Source organism: Neofelis nebulosa, chromosome 10, assembly GCF_028018385.1.
Source record: "Neofelis nebulosa isolate mNeoNeb1 chromosome 10, mNeoNeb1.pri, whole genome shotgun sequence".
Classification (NCBI taxonomy): Eukaryota; Metazoa; Chordata; class Mammalia; order Carnivora; family Felidae; genus Neofelis; species Neofelis nebulosa.
The window spans coordinates 104,409,420-104,427,962 of record NC_080791.1 but is presented as its reverse complement, the minus strand read 5'-3'; the positions used below and the strand labels follow the sequence as shown (position 1 = coordinate 104,427,962).

The 18,543-nt window shown below is 42.5% G+C and overlaps 1 protein-coding gene across 1 annotated transcript; it reads right to left on the bottom strand.

Moving 5' to 3' along the window:
* Nucleotides 1-527: 527 nt before the first annotated feature.
* Nucleotides 528-17,180, bottom strand: MS4A3 (membrane spanning 4-domains A3). The gene is made up of 8 exons (XM_058689128.1): nt 17,099-17,180; nt 15,594-16,096; nt 10,333-10,504; nt 9,318-9,452; nt 6,559-6,615; nt 4,484-4,642; nt 1,614-1,715; nt 528-987 (listed from the first exon to the last, which is right to left on the bottom strand). Exons 3-8 carry the CDS (start codon nt 10,486-10,488, stop codon nt 958-960), a joined length of 639 nt encoding a protein of 212 aa, XP_058545111.1. The 5' UTR covers nt 10,489-10,504; nt 15,594-16,096; nt 17,099-17,180; the 3' UTR covers nt 528-957.
* Nucleotides 17,181-18,543: the final 1,363 nt, after the last annotated feature.

Sequence of the window (18,543 nt, the reverse complement as noted above, 5' to 3'; positions counted from 1 at the left end):
CCTTAAAAAGACAGCCATTGATGTCACCAGGGGGATGGGCGGAGCCACAATGGAAGTGAGGGTTTCTGCCATCCTCCCTGCACATGTGACCACCGTCCCACCCCAGCCTTAACAGCAGTGGCGGCACCAACAACGGCCACTTAGGACTTGTGGTTCTACGTACCACTTACAAGGGCTGAAGCCTTATAACAACCGATGAGGTAGTCCATTGATATTACACCTATTTTATGGATGAGGAAAAACAGGTCAGGGAGCTTAAGTAACTTGCTCAACTTCACACAGGTAACAAGTGACGGTACCACAATTTAAACCCAGATCTGTAAGGATCTAAAGCCCTTATTCCTTACTTCTCCGTTTTACAGTTTCTCGCCATCCTTTGAAGAACAAATGTTGATTGATACTGCTCTCAAAGTCCCCGATCGACACCATCGTTTACGTATCAGGGCTTGTGGGAATCTCAGAAGCTGACCGAAATAAAACCTCTGAGACATGACCCTACCCCCCTCAAATGTGAGAAAAAAACGATCTTAACGATGATAATGATGATTTTTTTATTTGAGTTTTTACAATGCTGACGTCAGCTAAAGCCAAGAAGCATTTTTCTGCAATGCAAAAAACATCTGACTCGTTTTCCTTCTCAATGGGTGGTTGGGAGTTGGATTTAGAGAGAATTCATAAAACGGGAATTATTCTGCCTGCCTCCTTTAAACCTTGTAAGGCAATGGGGTAGGTGGGTAAGAAGAAAGAGCACCGATTATGGGAACAACTTTGGAGTGGTGAGCACAGAATTTACAAAAACAAAAAAGTTGAGTCAGAAATTCAAGTTTCTCTTGATTCGTGCCGTAAAGAGAGGAGGCTCCTGTCTTCCTGAGGTCTTTGATGAAGCTCTGACTCCTTGGAGAGTTGAGGTTGAACTTCCTTGCTCTCAGATTTAGTTTCATCAGGAGGCATTTCTGCTTACACAGAATTACCAGGTGAGGAAATCGCCTGGAAAATAAAACATCAGTTTCCAAGAAAATGATCATCATCTCCCTCTCCTTCCATCCCTTCCTTAATCATCATGATTATCGTCAATAATATGTGTTCACTGATTACTACTATGCTAAAGTTTTATATACATAGTCCTCACAACAAATGTCAGAAGACAATGAAAATGTTTTCATCTTATAGGTGAGTTACCTAAAATCTAGAAAGAATTCATGGTTTTTCCTGGGTATACAGTTAGAAGCTGACAGGTTACATGGAAATTATTGAACTTAATTATATCTGTATAAAAATATGTTAAATATTATTATTATTATATTATTATGTCGTAGTAACTGTATTATTATTGATATTGTCATTTATTATCACACTAATTATATTGCTATAAGATCATACTGTGATGTTATAAATGTATTGAATATTATTTTAAATATATTGTTTCCGGTTAGATTTTCACATCAGAATCCTTTTCCAGCCTTCATTCCATCCCTCACTTTCACACCGTCTCTAACTCCAGGAACCCCACAAATCCTTACTACATAAAAGTATATCTGTTCAACTCTGGAAGTCGGAGAGAACCTTAAACCTTAGCAGACCGTGTGAATTATTAGTCATGGAAACAAACTCACCTGTCTGGAATTACATTTGTTTTCTGCACACCACATGGCTGAAACAGAGATGCTGATGCATAATTCCAGCAAGGTAAGGACGAGCATTAGAGACATGATGCCCTAGGAGATATGATGCTTCATATGACACATAGTACAAACATTCAGAGGGAAAACGTGTCATCAAGAAACCAAATATAACATCTCCCTCCCTTAAAACAGAACAAAGTGAACCATAGATTAGGTTTAAGACACAGGCACACACCAACACTCTTTAAGAGACACCTCATCAACCTAAAAACATAGAAACTGGGGCCTGGTGGGGCTCAGTTGGTTAAGTGTCTGACTCTTGATTTTGGCTCAGGTCATGATCTCACGGTTCATGGGATCAAGCCCCATGTTGGGCTCTCTGCTGACAGCATTGCCCTGGTTGGGATTCTCTCTCTCTCTCCCTCTCTCTCTCTCTGCCTTTCCCATGTGTACCCTCTCTCTCTCTCTCAAAATAAATAAATAAACTTTAAAAATAAGTAAATAATGGGGCGCCTGAGTGGCTCAGTCGGTTGAGCGTCTGACTTCGGCCCAGGTCATGATCTCGCGGTCTGTGGGTTCGAGCCCCACATCGGGCTCTGTGCTGACAGCTCGGAGCCCGGAGCCTGATTCAGATTCTGTGTCTCCCTCTCTCTCTGACTCTCCCCTGTTCATGCTCTGTCTCTCTCTGTCTCAAAAATAAATAAATGTTAAAAAAAAATTTTTTTTAATAAGTAAATAATAAATAGATAAATGGAAAAAATTTACCTGGAGAGAGAGATACATTGCATTTTTTATCAACCACGTGAAGTGGTCACAGCTGAAGAGGCTGTAAAGGCAAAATTCTGATATTCTTGCTAACGTCTAGGAATCTGAGTCATAGCCAACTAAAGAAACGAGTAGGTAGTTCAGAACAATGGACAAAAATGACCCCCCACCATTTCATTAATGGGATTTTATTAGAAGGTTTATGTGTCGGGGCGCCTGGGTGGCGCAGTCGGTTAAGCGTCCGACTTCAGCCAGGTCACGATCTCGCGGTCCGTGAGTTCGAGCCCCGCGTCAGGCTCTGGGCTGATGGCTCGGAGCCTGGAGCCTGTTTCCGATTCTGTGTCTCCCTCTCTCTCTGCCCCTCCCCCGCTCATGCTCTGTCTCTCTCTGTCCCAAAAATAAATAAAAAACGTTGAAAAAAAAAAATTTAAAGAAACGAGTAGGTAGTTCAGAACAATGGACAAAAATGACCCCCCACCATTTCATTAATGGGATTTTATTAGAAGGTTTATGTGTCGGGGCGCCTGGGTGGCGCAGTCGGTTAAGCGTCCGACTTCAGCCAGGTCACGATCTCGCGGTCCGTGAGTTCGAGCCCCGCGTCAGGCTCTGGGCTGATGGCTCGGAGCCTGGAGCCTGTTTCCGATTCTGTGTCTCCCTCTCTCTCTGCCCCTCCCCCGTTCATGCTCTGTCTCTCTCTGTCCCAAAAATAAATTAAAAACGTTGAAAAAAAAAAAAAAAGAAGGTTTATGTGTCTATGCCATCCCCAGAAACTAAACACTAAACTGAAATATTAAACACAAAATTACTAGACTAGCGATCCTGCTATTATCACTGAGGCACCTCGAAGGAGAAGCAAACACAAGATTGTTCCAGAAGGAAAATACTACAAAACCCACCTGAAAACAACAACAACAACAACAACAACAAACCCAGACCCATAGAAATATAAACTTAGATAATTAACAATACATTTCAGAAAGAAAAAAAATGAGGCACAAACTTCTTTGCCAGCAAACAGGAGGACTGGGAGTCAGGCAGTAAAAATAGGTCATCAAATAGGTCATCACGGAAAAAAAAAAGGCAAATTTAAAGGAAAACCTTAATTTTAAATTGACCTCAGAAGAGGGAGAATATCTAACGCAAACAACAACATCATTTGAAAAGTTTCTTAGGGAGCTTCCCTTTAAAAATAATATACCCCCAGAATTCCAACGTGAAGTACCACATTCCAAACTTCGGTGACTCATGATTCAAAAATCCCAGGTCACAGAGAACACTGTAAATCTCCCAAGTCAGTTTTATTAAGTAAGATATGAAATTTAAAAAATTTCATTTAATCTCTCTGGGGAGTGTAATAGTAGCAGCAGCAATAAATACTAATATTACAACACAATGTTTTTTTTAATGTTTACTTATCTTTGAGAGAGAGAGAGACAGAGTGCAGGCAGGGGAGGGGCAGAGAGAGAGGGAGACACAGAATGTGAAGCAGGCTCCAGGCTCCGAGCCGTCCGCACAGAGCCCGACGCGGGGCTCGAACCCACGGACCGCGAGATCGTGACCTGAGCCGAAGTCGGACGCTCAACCGACTGGGCCCCCCAGGCGCCCCAAGGTGCACTGTCTTAATTGCTCATCGAATATGAACTTGTTTAACCCTCACATCAACCCTGTGAGATTGATACTATTACCATCCTCATATCAAAGATGAGCAAATCGGGGCGCCTGGGTGGCTCGGTCCGTTAAGCATCCGACTTCAGCTCGGGTCACGATCTCACGGTTTGTGGGTTCAAGCTCCGCATCCGGCTCTGTGCGGACAGCTCAGAGCCTGGAGCCTGCTTCAGATTCTGTGTCTCCCTCTCCCTCTGCTCCTCCCCTACTCATACTCTCTCTCTCTCTCTCTCTCTCAAAAACTAAAAAAAAAAAAAAAAAAAAAAGATGAGCACATTGAAACACTATCTAATTTGCCCTTCATTGTAGAGCTAATAAGTGGCAAAGCCCGGATTCAAATCAAGGTAGCATGATACCCGATATGATATTCTTCTGTACATTTGAGATCATTTGGAATATTTTATAATTAAACATAATTTTTGAAAACATACGTTTGATAAGACGCCCATGCAAATGCATAAGTCCAGTGACTGTGAAGACGGACATCCCTTGAGAGAATACTTATTAACTGCTAAATTGATCGAGACAAAAACAAACCCGACTAGAGCAATGGTAGCACTGGCAATATTCATTCCAAAATTGTGTTCCACCTAAAAAAAGAACAGGAATTTTCAATTAATATAGGAAGCACATGCTTCCTTCCTTTGGTAGCAATTCATTTAAACCCCCATCTAAGACCTGCGGGTCTTAAGAAGAACTTTGGTTCTTACTCTGAGGAAAATATAGAGTCCCTGGAGGATTTTGAGCAAAGGGGCAATGCAGTTAGATTAATGGGAGCACTGAGGTCTCAAGCAGGACTAGTGTAGACAGGGCCAGCGGTAGAAGCAAGGAACCCGGTTAAGAAAGATGGTGTCTGACTGGATGAGAAACAGTCAAAGTCAGATTTAGCTTGAACATAGGGCCAACAGGATGTGTGAATCAATTGGATTCAAGATTGTCAAAGAAAGAGAAGTCAGGGATAATCCTCAGGGTTTGGGCCTGGGAATCTGGAAGGAGGGAGTGCCCATCAGCTGATATGGGGAGGAAATGGAGGGAGAAGGTTGGAGGAGGAAGATTAGGATAGAGTTTGGGAGATTTTAGAACTCTTAAGTGGAAGCAATGAGATCCACCGGCCTGTTGCCCAGAGGGAGATCTAGGCTGGAAGTGTTTATTTCAGGGTTGTGGGCATGCAATGTCACTTGAAGCCAGGAGCATGGACGAGGTCACCAAAGGAGTGAGTAGGGCAGGTAACAAGGAATTGAGTTCTGGGGCACCCCAACTTTTGAAGGTCAGAGAGAAGCAAAGGAAAGGAGATTGAGATGGGGACACTGAAAAGACAAGAGGAAACCAGCTAATGGAAGTGATCTAGAAGCTAAATGAAGAAATGATTGGAAGGAGGAATGAGTGATCCACTGCGTACTAAATGCTGCCCATGAATCAAGTTAGATGAGGACCGGGAATTGATCTCTGCGTTGCCAACAGAGAAATCAGTAGTGATCTTAAGGAGAGTGGTTACAAAGATGTAACAGGGAAGAAAATAAAGCCTTATTATAAAACAATGCCCTTCCTGGGTAGATTGGAAGTTCTTACTCGATAGGTAGGGAAGACAATAAAGCCTTATTGGAAAATAAAGCCCTTACTGGGTAGATTGGAACTGGAGACAGAGTGTAGATAATTCCTTTGAGGAGTTTAACTACAGAAGGAAAAGCAAATTGTGCCCATAGCTATCAGGAGAAAATAAGGTCAAGGTATTTTTTTTCTGCTTAGATTAGTAACTGGATGCTGATAGGCTGATTGAAAAAATCTAGCAGAAAGACATTTGGAGTGATGCACTCAGGTGGGAAAAAAAGGAACAGAATCTAGTATTCAAATAGGGATGACAGCTTTGAAGAAAATCAGAGTCACCTACGGTAAGAAGTTAGAATAAAAAACGAATCGGTTCAGACCTGTTCTGTGAAGTGGATGTCAGAGAGGGCATCTGAATGTTCTTTTCTAAGGGCTTGGGTTTCTCAGAATAGGGAGCAAGGTCATCAACAGAGAATAAAGGTAAAAGAAAAGGGATTGGTGTTCAAGGTGGCCATCCATGGAGAAGGCAGAGTGAATGAGCTAGGAAAGGTGTGTAGCTGGCAGAGAGATGATTTAGTGAGAACACATAACAGGGACTTATGAAGTGTATAAGGAATCACTAAAGGAATAGAACTTTTGGCTTTTGGGTGTGGACTTAGTGGTGGGAAAGGGTACACTCAAAGTAGTTAGAATTAGTCAAGTTTCACAACACGCAAAAATCAAGAAGCCTTTTTCTGAGCTTCAGATTCATCAAATATTCAAAGTAACCATCCCAGGAATCATTCACAATCTCCATGATTTTCTGATAATTTACCATCTGAATGCCTTAAGAGAATTTTCTTGTGCATTACACAAGACTCGGTGTCTCAGTTGAATTCACCAACCTCTACTCTCTTGTTATTAATGGGTAACTTATTTCTAGTTCCACAATCATAGGAGTACAGGAAGAACTGCCACTTACCAACTTTCTTGTGGGTTTTCTCCCAGCTGCAACAGACAAGGATCCTGAAACAATAAACTGTTTAAACACAGGAAATGAAACAGATGAGAGAACATTAAGTCTCAACCATTTTCATTTTGTCCTCCGTCAATTAGTAGATATCTAGCAATGGTTGCATAAAATTTCTTTCTAAAATTCACACTCTATCACAGAGAATTATACTCGATGTTGCTCATCATTTCATACGAATAAAATTTTAAATTAGTTAAAATTTTGAGCAAACATGTGATATTTTATTACATCTGTTTTTAGACATTATATGAGCGTGCATACTTTAAAAACATAAGATAAAGACATATATGTAATGTGATATAATTATCTTTATGCTTATACTTATATTAAATGTAAATAATATTTATTTACATACACACGCATATATAACGTCATTCTCATATTCTGACTCAAGCTTCAGATGAGGGTTTGATTTATTGGATTAGATGTTCTGAAAGAACTTCAGCAAGTCTGTCTACATCACTATACCCACTCATTTTAAATGATTATTTTGATAAGCTATTATTTTCATGACTCTAATTTTATAAAGTGAATTCTCTACAAGTTGATGGCTTTCTCAAAATTTCATGCTGTTTTATACCCCACAAATTCTTACAACAATTTGCCGAGCCACGCCTATGGTTTGAGGGCAAAGTTGCCAAAATCATGGAGAGCAAGAGCTGGCTCCATAGATTCAATTCTCGAATATTCTGCCTGAACACAAAGGAACAGGCTTCGGATTCCACGTCAAATAACAAGATGGTTACCACGAGAAAGTTCAGGGTCACTAGAGCTTTATGGTCGAGAGCATATGCACCCTGACCCTATCTTCAGCTTGTATTCATTCAGTCACCTAGGCTCAGTTTTTGCCTACTTTCTTTTTCTGTAAAATAGAGATGTGCATATCCCCATGTTAATATTACTGACCTTATAGCTATATGGGGATGGAATGAAATGATACTTGATGAGGTCTTGGAAATTGGCCCGGCACACCTAAAGCACTTGTATTATTAACAATAGCTAAGGTTTTTATGTATTTTTTCCCCATTTAAAAATGGCCCGAAAAGAGGGCCCCCATGTTATTTCTACTATCTTACTGAAGAAACTAAAGGGTAAGAACTTAGATATTTTTCTCAAAGGTCAATAAGGATGGGTAAGAGGAAGATTGGTTCATATAAGGGAGCACACGGTCAATAAACAGCAGGGCCCGTATACAGAGGGAAGGGGAGGGAGACAGGGGTGTAGTTGCAGGTAAGGCCAGATAATGTCGTGGATCTTAGACTTTACTCCATCAGCGATAGACAGAGCTGGGGCAAAGCTTCCAGCGATGGGAATCCAATGGTCAGATTTGAACCTTCATGCTGAGGACGCTTTCAAAGAATGAGCTCTGGCTTCCTGACCACATTTTCCCAACATACTGACCCCAGCTTTCTGAGAAAAGAAAACTCTTTCCTGATGGAATAACTGAAACACTTCACCATCCTCTGTTATACAATATGGAAGTTTTCCATTTAGATAGTCAGGATTCATTATGCAGAGAAAATGTGTACTTCAGGTTTTCTAGAAAAATTCAGACTCCAAGTATTTCATCAAAATGATAGTAGGAACTATCTAAAAATTTCAGAAATGTTAAATCCAAATTACGTGTTTTATACTGCATCCAGAAACTGAATGTCATCTTTTGTCAGCATATGAGATTGTTGCCAAATTATGAGCAATTTTGTTTTAAAGAAGATCTGAAGGTCGATGATTCTGAAAAACTAAACTCACGAATAAATTAGAGCCCCAGATTTGCTATAAATTTATATCTTCTTCATTTGCCAATTACATGTTCCATTTACTATTTTCAACTAAACTTGCCCATCTTGGATTTCATGGTAGTCTGAGACCGAACACTTATAAATTCTCAAAGGTCTAACACCAGAATAGACAAGAAAAAACAAAGACAAAAAAATTAGTGTCTGGTTAGCAAATAGTTCCAACTAATTATCTTTTTAAAAAGAAAACATCAGGTAGTTGATAATCAAATAACAAATTTATTTATTCAAATAAATTTTAAAACCACCTAGAACCAAAGCCTATTTTATTGATTCTGTTTTGACTCAAATAGGGGAAATCAGTCTTCTGATTTCCAGACTGTAATCAGCAGGCAAATCTCTTATCTCCCAAACCAGGACTCTCTTGACTGCACAAGACAATTCACCAATACTCATTTTTCATTTGATTTTCTTAGCATCCATAAATGTAATAGCTGGATTTAATGCATGAATACAACAAGTTAATGTTTGAGACTTAATTTGTACTCAGCAAATGTGATTTCTCTTAATAAGGCACTTTGTTTTTAAAAGTTGTGTAAGGGGGGCGCCTGGGTGGCGCAGTCGGTTAAGCGTCCGACTTCAGCCAGGTCACGATCTCGCGGTCCGTGAGTTCGAGCCCCGCGTCAGGCTCTGGGCTGATGGCTCGGAGCCTGGAGCCTGTTTCCGATTCTGTGTCTCCCTCTCTCTCTACCCCTCCCCCGTTCATGCTCTGTCTCTCTCTGTCCCAAAAATAAATAAAAAACGTTGAAAAAAAAAATTAAAAAAAAAAAAAAAAGTTGTGTAAGGAATTACAAATCAAACCCACAGCATGCAATCTCCAAATAACCTAAAAACAACACTTTAATAATCTAACACATTTCTAGCAGTGGTATCTAAGAAATGATCTATGGTCAGGGGAACATGAATACGCACAAAAACAGCACCCCATAGTGGGTAGCCTGTGTAGAAGACCAAGAAAAACTGGCGGAAGGGACGAAATATGCTTTGTGAGGAACCTATAAAAACACCCAGAGCCAGAATTGTTGCTCCATTCAGGATCTGGACGGCCTATAAGAAGGAAAAAAGAAAAAAAAAAAGCATAATGGTCATGTACTAGTGTCCATGGAGAAGAGACCATTTGAATTTTCTTCAGAAAGGAGATATCAGTGCTGGAAATGATGACAATGTCAAGCTTAACTGGGCAAGGCCTTATTCTGGGAGGTTTTTGTTCTATGCCATTCCCACCGATCCCAATGGCAGCCCTTCATCACCACGTCTCTCCCTCCTCCTGTCCATTCTCACAAACTCCTTCCAGACAGTGGTAGAAAACTAGAGGCAATATGGCTGGCAACACAGATGGGGTCAAATATCTTCCTAGCACACCTTGGGGCCATAGTATGATGAAGGCACTCAGACATTAAACAGCAGTTCATCCAAGCTTTCGTCAATCCAATTTTTAGATCTAAAATACGAGGGGCGCCTGGGTGGCGCAGTCGGTTAAGCGTCCGACTTCAGCCAGGTCACGATCTCGCGGTCCGTGAGTTCGAGCCCCGCGTCAGGCTCTGGGCCGATGGCCCGGAGCCTGGAGCCTGTTTCTGATTCTGTGTCTCCCTCTCTCTCTGCCCCTCCCCCGTTCATGCTCTGTCTCTCTCTGTCCCAAAAATAAATAAAAAACGTTGAAAAAAAATTTTAAAGATCTAAAATACGGAAGGCATTCATAAGAACTCAGCCTCCCGAGGTGGTGGTCAGACTGGAGTCCATTCTCCAATGCTGACAGGACAGTTCCTACTCCCCAGGTCTAAAATGGGTCCCAGTCTTTTCTTAAAGAAGCAACATTATTGACTTAGTGATGAATAATTCAGAAATCTCTCCTGATGAGGACAAGGTTTTCCACATGCTATTTATTTTCTTCTGTCTTAAACCAATTTGTAAACTAAAGATGACCTACCCCAAGGGCCTGTAACTTCTCCTTCTGTTGATTTTGTGATCCATTAATGGGCTGGTAGACAGAGTTATTCACCACCTCTGGTTCCACCTGGCTCGCTGGGGTACCACCTGCTGAGGCTGCCTCCAGTTCTGCATTCTTATCTCCTCGGGAGGCCATCTGGGGTTATTGATGGCTATCACAGAAAAGAAATCCAAAGGTCTGATGTTTTCCCTTTCCCCACCAGCTACAATTTTTTGAGTGCAACAGAAGGGTTCATTTCCGTCCGTACATCAAAATGACTCTCCACAAATGGAGCATCAATTTACACTGTTGAATTTCATTTTGTCTTGGAGTAGTAGACACCATCAAACTACTGTAGTAAGTCTGAGTGCCTCACATAACTTTGAAACAGTGAAGTGTGATTCCTTTCTCATTTTTATATGTATGTATACATTACATAGCCCCTCTTTCTTCAAATCAATCCTGGACAACCAGACAGATGGTTTCACTGAGAGTTGATCTCTTGGTTGAGGAAAATGACTTTGGTCACCTCCTTATAATAACAAGAAGTATAATTTATTGAGTTGCTACTACATGCCAGGTACTGTCTGGTTGCTGTGATCGTGTTAACATATTTAATCCTCCCAACAATCTATGTTGCGATATTATTAATCCGATTTTAAAGATGAAAAAATTGAGGCATAGAGAGGTCAGATAACTTACCCACACTTAACACAGCTCATAACTGAGTTCAGCTCTATTAGGGACGTTCTACTTTAAGGTCGAACATTTTTTAATCGTTATGCTATATAGTACTATATGGAAGATACCGTTCTAGGTCACCGTTCGGTACAGCGGAAAGAGTTTAAGCACCGTGGAAGAGACGAATCTAAATCCAAATTTGGCCACTTATTAGTTGTGTGATCTAGTAATGGGAGCCTCAGTGTTCACATATGTAAAATGAAAATAATTTTAATTTCATATTAACATGGCAAGAGGCAACTTTGATAAGGTCTGAAGTCCCTAACCTAATAGACAGTTGGTAAATGTTAACTTTAACTCATACTCTGCCTTGTGGCAAAAAAAAAAAAAAAAAAAAAAAAAAGACTCAAAGTATTGTATATAAGGTTCACCAAACAACCACCTCAATCATTACACCTAAAAAAGATGTGTCGCTAAAATATACACTGGGGGCACCTGAGTGGCTCAGTTGGTTAAATGTCTGACTCGGTTTCAGCTCAGATCACCATCTCATGGTTCATGAGTTCAAGCCCCACATCAAGCTCTGCACTTTCAGTGACTTGGGATTCTCTCTCTCTCTCTCTCTCAGAATAAATAAATAGGGGCACCTGGGTGGCGCAGTCGGTTAAGCGTCCGACTTCAGCCAGGTCACGATGTCGCGGTCCGTGAGTTCGAGCCCCGCGTCGGGATCTGGGCTGACGGCTCGGAGCCTGGAGCCTGTTTCCGATTCTGTGTCTCCCTCTCTCTCTGCCCCTCCCCCGTTCATGCTCTGTCTCTCTCTGTCCCAAAAATAAATAAAAAACGTTGAAAAAAATTTTTTTAAAAAAAAGAATAAATAAATAAACTAAACAAAATTAAAAAAAAATATATATATATATATACACACACACAGTATGTTCAATCTTGAGAGCAATATAACTTCCTAGTGGGAAAACTGATAAAGGGAAACTTGTGGCTTCTCGTGCCCTGTCCCTCCTCCTCAGTTGTAGACCCAACAGGAAGAGAAGCACTTGGCATCTTCCAAGTCAATACCACTTTACTATCCCAGAGAAGAGCAGCCCAGCCAACAAGAGGCTGTCACAACTAAAAGCTACTCTATTTCCAAGTCCCAGTCTGCTGCAAGGGACTTTTTGTGTATAACAGTAACTCCTAATTCCCCTCTTTCCCTCTATAAAAAGAGCAGTTCCTTCTCTTTGTTGTCTGGACTCACATAAGATTTTGTGTTAGCTTGCTTGTCCCAAATTGCAATTCTCTACTCTTCCTGAATAAACCCATTTTTGCTAGTAAAATAACTGATAACAGGCTTCTCCAACACAAAGTGATTGCAAAATGCTTCTCTGCTTTTACAACTGATGAGGTGGACAGTAGGAGATTAACCACAGGGGCACCTGGGTGGCTCAGTCGGTTAAGCGTCTGACTCTTGATTTTGGCTCAGGTCACAACTCACAGTTTATGAGTTCAAGCCCCACATCGGGCTCTGTGCTGACAGTGCGGAGCCTGCTTGGGATTCTCTCTACCCCTCCTCCACTTGCTCTCTGTCTCTCTCAAAATAAATAAATAAGCTTAAAAAAGCTTTTTTTTTTCTTTTAAAGAAAAAAGAGATTAACTACAAACCCATTATATACTGCTGAATCCTGCCAAAACTATTGACTTTGAGTTTAGAATGGTTTCTTAATTTCTACTGTTTGTTGCAAATTGTACGGCAGATCTATTTTTCTAATCATTTCACTCACTTTTATCAGATTAGGTCCATGCTGCTTCCTTTCAGGATAAGGTTTACCTTTCCAGTTCTCTATCATAAAGGGTATGTGTCATGCTTATTTATTCACAAAGGCACTAAGAAGGTGAAAGTCAGAACACATTCTATCTTTAACTTTATCACATTGGAAATTGCTATTTTACCTCTCGTCGAAATGTCCTGTCAATACTGATTTCCATGCTAGCATTTAGGTACATGCTTTGTTTAAACACTGATAAATACAGAATGACAAGGAACCCTTACCTTCCATGTTCAACCCTATGCACGGAATCCAAGAAGGAGGAAATATCAAAAAGTTGACAGCAAAGTCTATTTTAATAAATACCTAATGTAATCCTGGTCAGGATGTATAATAATAAGAATGGCCAAACAGGGCCACCTGGGTGGCTCAGTCGGTTAAGCGTCTGACTTCAGCTCAGGTCATGATCTCGAGATCCATGAGTTCGAGCCCCACATCAGGCTCTTGCTGACAACTCAGAGCCTGGAGCTTGCTTTGGATTCTGTGTCTTCCTCTCCCTCCGCCCCTCCCCTGCTCGTGCTCTGTCTCTCTCACTCTCAAAAATAAACAAACGTAAAACAAAATTTTTTTAATTCTCTCAAATCCCTCTCTCATCTATGTTGAACATCACCTTGCAAAGCTCAGGCTTAACATTTATCCATTGGGAAATATGTATATATCTACATTTTTTTTAAGATTTTATTCTTTTTTAAGTGATCTCCACACCCAACATGGGGCCCAGATTCACCACCTCAAGATCAAGAGTTGCATGCTTCACTGACAGCCAACCACATGCCCTGGGAAATACAACTATATTTTACATAAGATATCTACCTCGCTAAAATGTATTAATGTGGAGAGCGGTGCTCCTTCATGATCAGATACCTGCTTGCCTGTTAGTCTAGCTTCACGCCTCCCCCTCCCTATCTCACAGCTCTGTCCAGCCATGTTTTATTTCTTTTAATGCCCCCCAAGCATCAAGTTCTCAAAAGTCTTCAACTCTCCTTCTCAGTATTATTCCTCTCTTCCTGAAACACGTTTTCCCTCAAGCTCCACCTAGAAAATTTCTGCTCTTCTTCCAGACTGACTCTCTCAGTCCACATGCCACACTTTCCTGAGGGAAGCCATCTTGAGTCCCGGCTGGGTCTGGAGAAAGCCTCTCCTTTATTACCTCAGAACGCCCTGCCCTCTGCTTCCCTTTTCCTACTACTTACGTGTCTGAACCTCAACTGACTGGATGTTCACCTGTATCTGATGTCTTCCCATCCTGGTAACCCCAGGGCCTAGATCTGTGTCTGTCACATGCTGCGCACTCAGCAAATACATGCTTAATAAATAAATGAACTTTTGGTCCAGCTTGATGTAGCCATGCCTTATGAATGATAATGTGAAATATGTTTGTGAGGATTGGAGCCTCTCATACAGAGAAACTCCCGAGTAGTTCTGGAAGGAGGAAATCTATCATTTATTTTTTAAGTTTATTTATTTATTTTTCTTGAGAGAGAGAGAAAGCTTGAGTGGGGGAGAATCAGAGAGAGAGGAGAGAGCAAGAATCCTATTTATTTATTTTGAAAGAGAGAGCACAAGCAGAGGAGGGGCAGAGATGGGAGGGGCGGGGGGGAGAGAATCCCAAGCAGGCTCGTGCTGTTTGCCCTAAGGCCAATGTGGGGCTTGAACTCATGAACCATGAAATCATGATCTAGGCTGAAACCAAGAGTCAGATGCTTAACCAACTCAGCCACCCAGGTACCTCTTGATTTTTTAAAATAACTATAAATGGGGCGCCTGTGTGGCTCAGTCGGTTAAGCCTCTGACTTCAGCTCAGGTCATGCTCTCATCGTTCATGGGTTCAAGCCCCATGTTGTGCTCTGGGCTGACGGCCCAGAGCCTGGAGCCTGCTTCAGATCCTGTGTCTCAGTCTCTCTCTGCCCCTCCCCTGCTCACACTCTGTCTCTCTCTCTCTCTCTCTCTCTCTCAAAGGTAAATAAACATTAAAGAATAAATAAATAAAAATAAAATAACTATACATATCAGGGAGAATTTTCAGGCTTCAGGCAAAATAAACTATGTTCAATAATGTGGTCAATTGAGCTTTTTTTTTTTTAATGGGAGAAGTGTAGATTTCCTGAGAACCCATTAAGTTCACCTATCTGGCTTTTAGTGTGTGTCAGGCATTCACTAAATGTTTTACCCATTTAACCACCATATGTCTCACACATCCATATAAATAGGTACTGCTGCTATGATCCTTTCCATTTTGCAGGCGAGAAAGTGGAACACCAGAAGACTTAAGTAATTTGCCAAAACCCACAAGGCCAGCAATTTCAGGAGCTGGAGACCCGAACCTGGCAATCTGGCTTTCAGAGTATCGTTACCATCCCTCTGAGCTCATGCAGAAACTCATTTACTAAATCCTTACTTCAGATGTGTCCAGACCATCCCTCATTCCCACAGCCGGCAGCCGAATTTGGCGGCAGCCACTTGGATTATATACATCTAAGAGGTGTGTGTGTGTGTGTGTGTGTGTGTGTGTGTGTAGGTGGTGTCCGCGCCCGTGTCTTTCCAAAGAAATAAGTAGACAATTATGTCTAACATTTTCAACACCAGAGGAACAATCAGACTCTAAGGGGAAGCCATGCTCGCAGCTGAAAGTTCCAAATCTCTACGTGACAACCAACCAGAACACTCTGCAGACATCCTCACGGCCCACTGACTCTCCTGGGTGGCACCCAGGAGACAAGAAAAAAGGGGGCTTTCTCTGAAGAGCGAATCTGTAGGGTTTACCTTGGAGGCTTCAAGCGTTGGAAGACGTCTTGCCTCTGAAGCCGAGTAGGAGACGCTCAGTAATGATAGCGATGATGTCCTTTCTGGAAAACTGCAGCCTCTTCGGACTCAGGCTTAACGTACCTTTGCCTGAGGCAACACTCTAGAGGAGTCGGTGAAAATGTGGTGCTGGCTGACTGCAGAGTGTGCCAACCACACGGGCACCTGGGACCACTCTGCTTTCACTGTGCGTCCCCAAGGCTTACCGTTGATTAGGAAACTGGCAGCAGGAGTAACCGTCTGCTGGCCCTGTGACATTGCTTAACATATGGTTGGACCAAGAAATGCAAGCAGGAAGTACAGGGAGATGGGTGGGAAAGCATTGTGGGATGGGGGGCGTCGAGCAGTCACTTGCCCAGTAAGAAAAGAATGAAGTCAGATAGTAAGAGCAGCGTCTGGAGGAGGGAGGGTGGTCACACGCATCCTTACGTTCAATTCTCACAGGCTTAGACAGGCTGGTTCGTCTGCCAACGTCAAAGATACAAAAATCAGGCAAATTGTAGTTTGATGGCATTGAATGATTGTTGCGTACCAGTCATTGCTCTAAATGCCCTGCGCGCATTAACTCACTTCAGCCTCGCAATGACTCCAGGCCGAGGTACAACGGGTAACCCAATCTCACAGAAGAGAAAACTATGGCATAGAAACGTTAACCAGCTTTCCTAACCGGATCCGGTGCCCGGCCAAGCTGTGTGCAAACCTCAAGCTCTGGGTAGGGTGAGGTCAGGGTCATGCCTGCTACTCCCAGTGTGATTTGTAAATAATGATGCCTCCTGGGGTGCCTGGGTGGCTCAGTCGGATAAGCATCTGAGGTCAGCTCAGGTCATGATCTCATGGTTTGTGCGTTCGAGCCTCACGTCCGGCTCTGTGCTGACAATGCCGAGCCTGCTTGGGATTCTTTCTCTCTCTCTCTCTCTCTCTCTCCCTTTCTCTCTCTGCCCCTCCCTCACTTGCTCTCTCTCTCTCAAAATAAATAAAGTTGAAAATAAATAAAGAGGGGCACCTGGGTGGCTCTGTCAGTTAAGTGTCCGACTTCAGCTCGGGTCATGATCTTGAGGTTTGTGAGTTCGAGCCCCGCGTCGGGCTCCGTGCTAACAGCTCGGGGCCTGGAGCCAGCTTCGGATTGTGTCTCCCTCTCCCTCTCCCTCTCCCCCTCCCCCGCTCATTCTCTGTCTCTGTCTCTCAAAAATAAATATACATTTCCTTAAATTTAATAAACAAATTAATTAATTAATAAAGCCTCTCCTCACTTTCAAAAGTACCCCAGCTCAGAAGATACATTATTGGGAAAATGAATAAAAAGAAACCTCATTTGTGAAAATGGTGTTGGGAAGCCAAAAGCAGGCAGCTCGCACACCCTACTGCTTCCCTGGGATGGCAGAGCCCACAGGAAGAGACCTCCCTTCTCAAGCCATACGATTTTGCCTTCTTTAATACCCAGCAGAAGACAGAAAGGTGTTTCTCACCTCACCACCCTCTCCTGGCAACAGCCCAGCCAATGAGAGACAGTCACACTCAGCCAACAAGGAGCCCCTACACTTAGAATTCCCTTTTTCCCCCAATGGACTTTTTGTTTCTAACAGCCCTCCCCAGCTCCGCCCCTTTCTCGATAAAAGAGTGGTCCTCCCCTTCCTTTTGAGGATTTTCCTATGGTTTGCTGTAGCTTGCTTTTGTCACGTTGCAATTCCCTACTATTCCTGCACCAACCCATTTTTGCTGGTGAAATGACTGGCAGTTTTATTTTTAGGCTTAACATTCCACAATCATCCTAAATAAATAAAGTGCCCTTAAATAGATGATGGGAAGATCAGAGCCAAGAGGCAGTAGGGCAATAAATCACATGTGGAGATTCAAAATGCAGTCTTTAGGAAGGTCACAGGACAGAGTCTGGAGGGGGCAGCCCGTGACTGGGTGAGGTCCTCATTCTAGAAACTGGAGCAGAAGGGGAAACTCGGTCACAGAAAAGAGAAAAAGAGGCCGGATACCATGACCGAAGGAGCGCTCTGGGAGGGGACATGGTGAACTTGGACTCTGAATATGAAGTGAGCGGAGGCCTGGCAGCCAGGAAAATGTAATCGTGTGCAGGAGCTCTGCGACCAGGGCTGGTACCCGAGCCTGGAGTAGAGACTCTGCAGCTTTGGATGACAGAGAAACTCTAAACATAAGGAAATAGCTAACAGGATGGCAGCAAAAGGTATGTTCCTCATGTTTCACTTTAGCCAGAGCCATTGCAAATGGAATACTGATGAAACAGTAGGAGGAGAAGCGGGGGGAGGGACAGGGGATGTGGAGGGGGGAGGAAGAGAGGGAGGAAGAGAAGAAGAGGAGGGGGAGGAGGGGGGAGGGACAGGGGATGTAGGGAGGGGGAGGAAGTGAGGGAGGAAGAAAAGGAGAAGGAGGAGGGAGAGGAGGAAGGAGAGGAGGAGGAGAAGGAAGAGGAAGAATAAGAAGGGAAAAGACAAGAAAGTGCTCTCAGGGAAGGAGAGGAAGAAATATGAGTAAGTGAGGAAAGGAGTAGTTCCTTTTAACATACTCGTTTTAAATTAAGAACTGTAGAAAAAAAAAAGAGCTCTGAAAGGAAGTTAATTAAACTCTAAGACTTCACTTGTCTCGTTTGTAAATATAAGACCATAGTACCCACCTTAGAGAACAGCACGTATAAAGATTAAATGACAGAATGCATGTAGAGGTCTTAGCAACTAAGATCTTTACATGCATTGGAAATAAATGAATAAAAATGGGAAGGCTCTTCAGTTCCTTAGAGAGAGAGAGAGAGAGAGAGAGAGAGAGAATTATGAGAAACTGCTTTCACGATTTGCACAGATGACTTCTGCTGGTGTGCAATAGTCCCTAATTTCAAGAGAAAATGTTTTCAAGGATGCTGACTAGCTTTTGGTGCTGCAATAACATA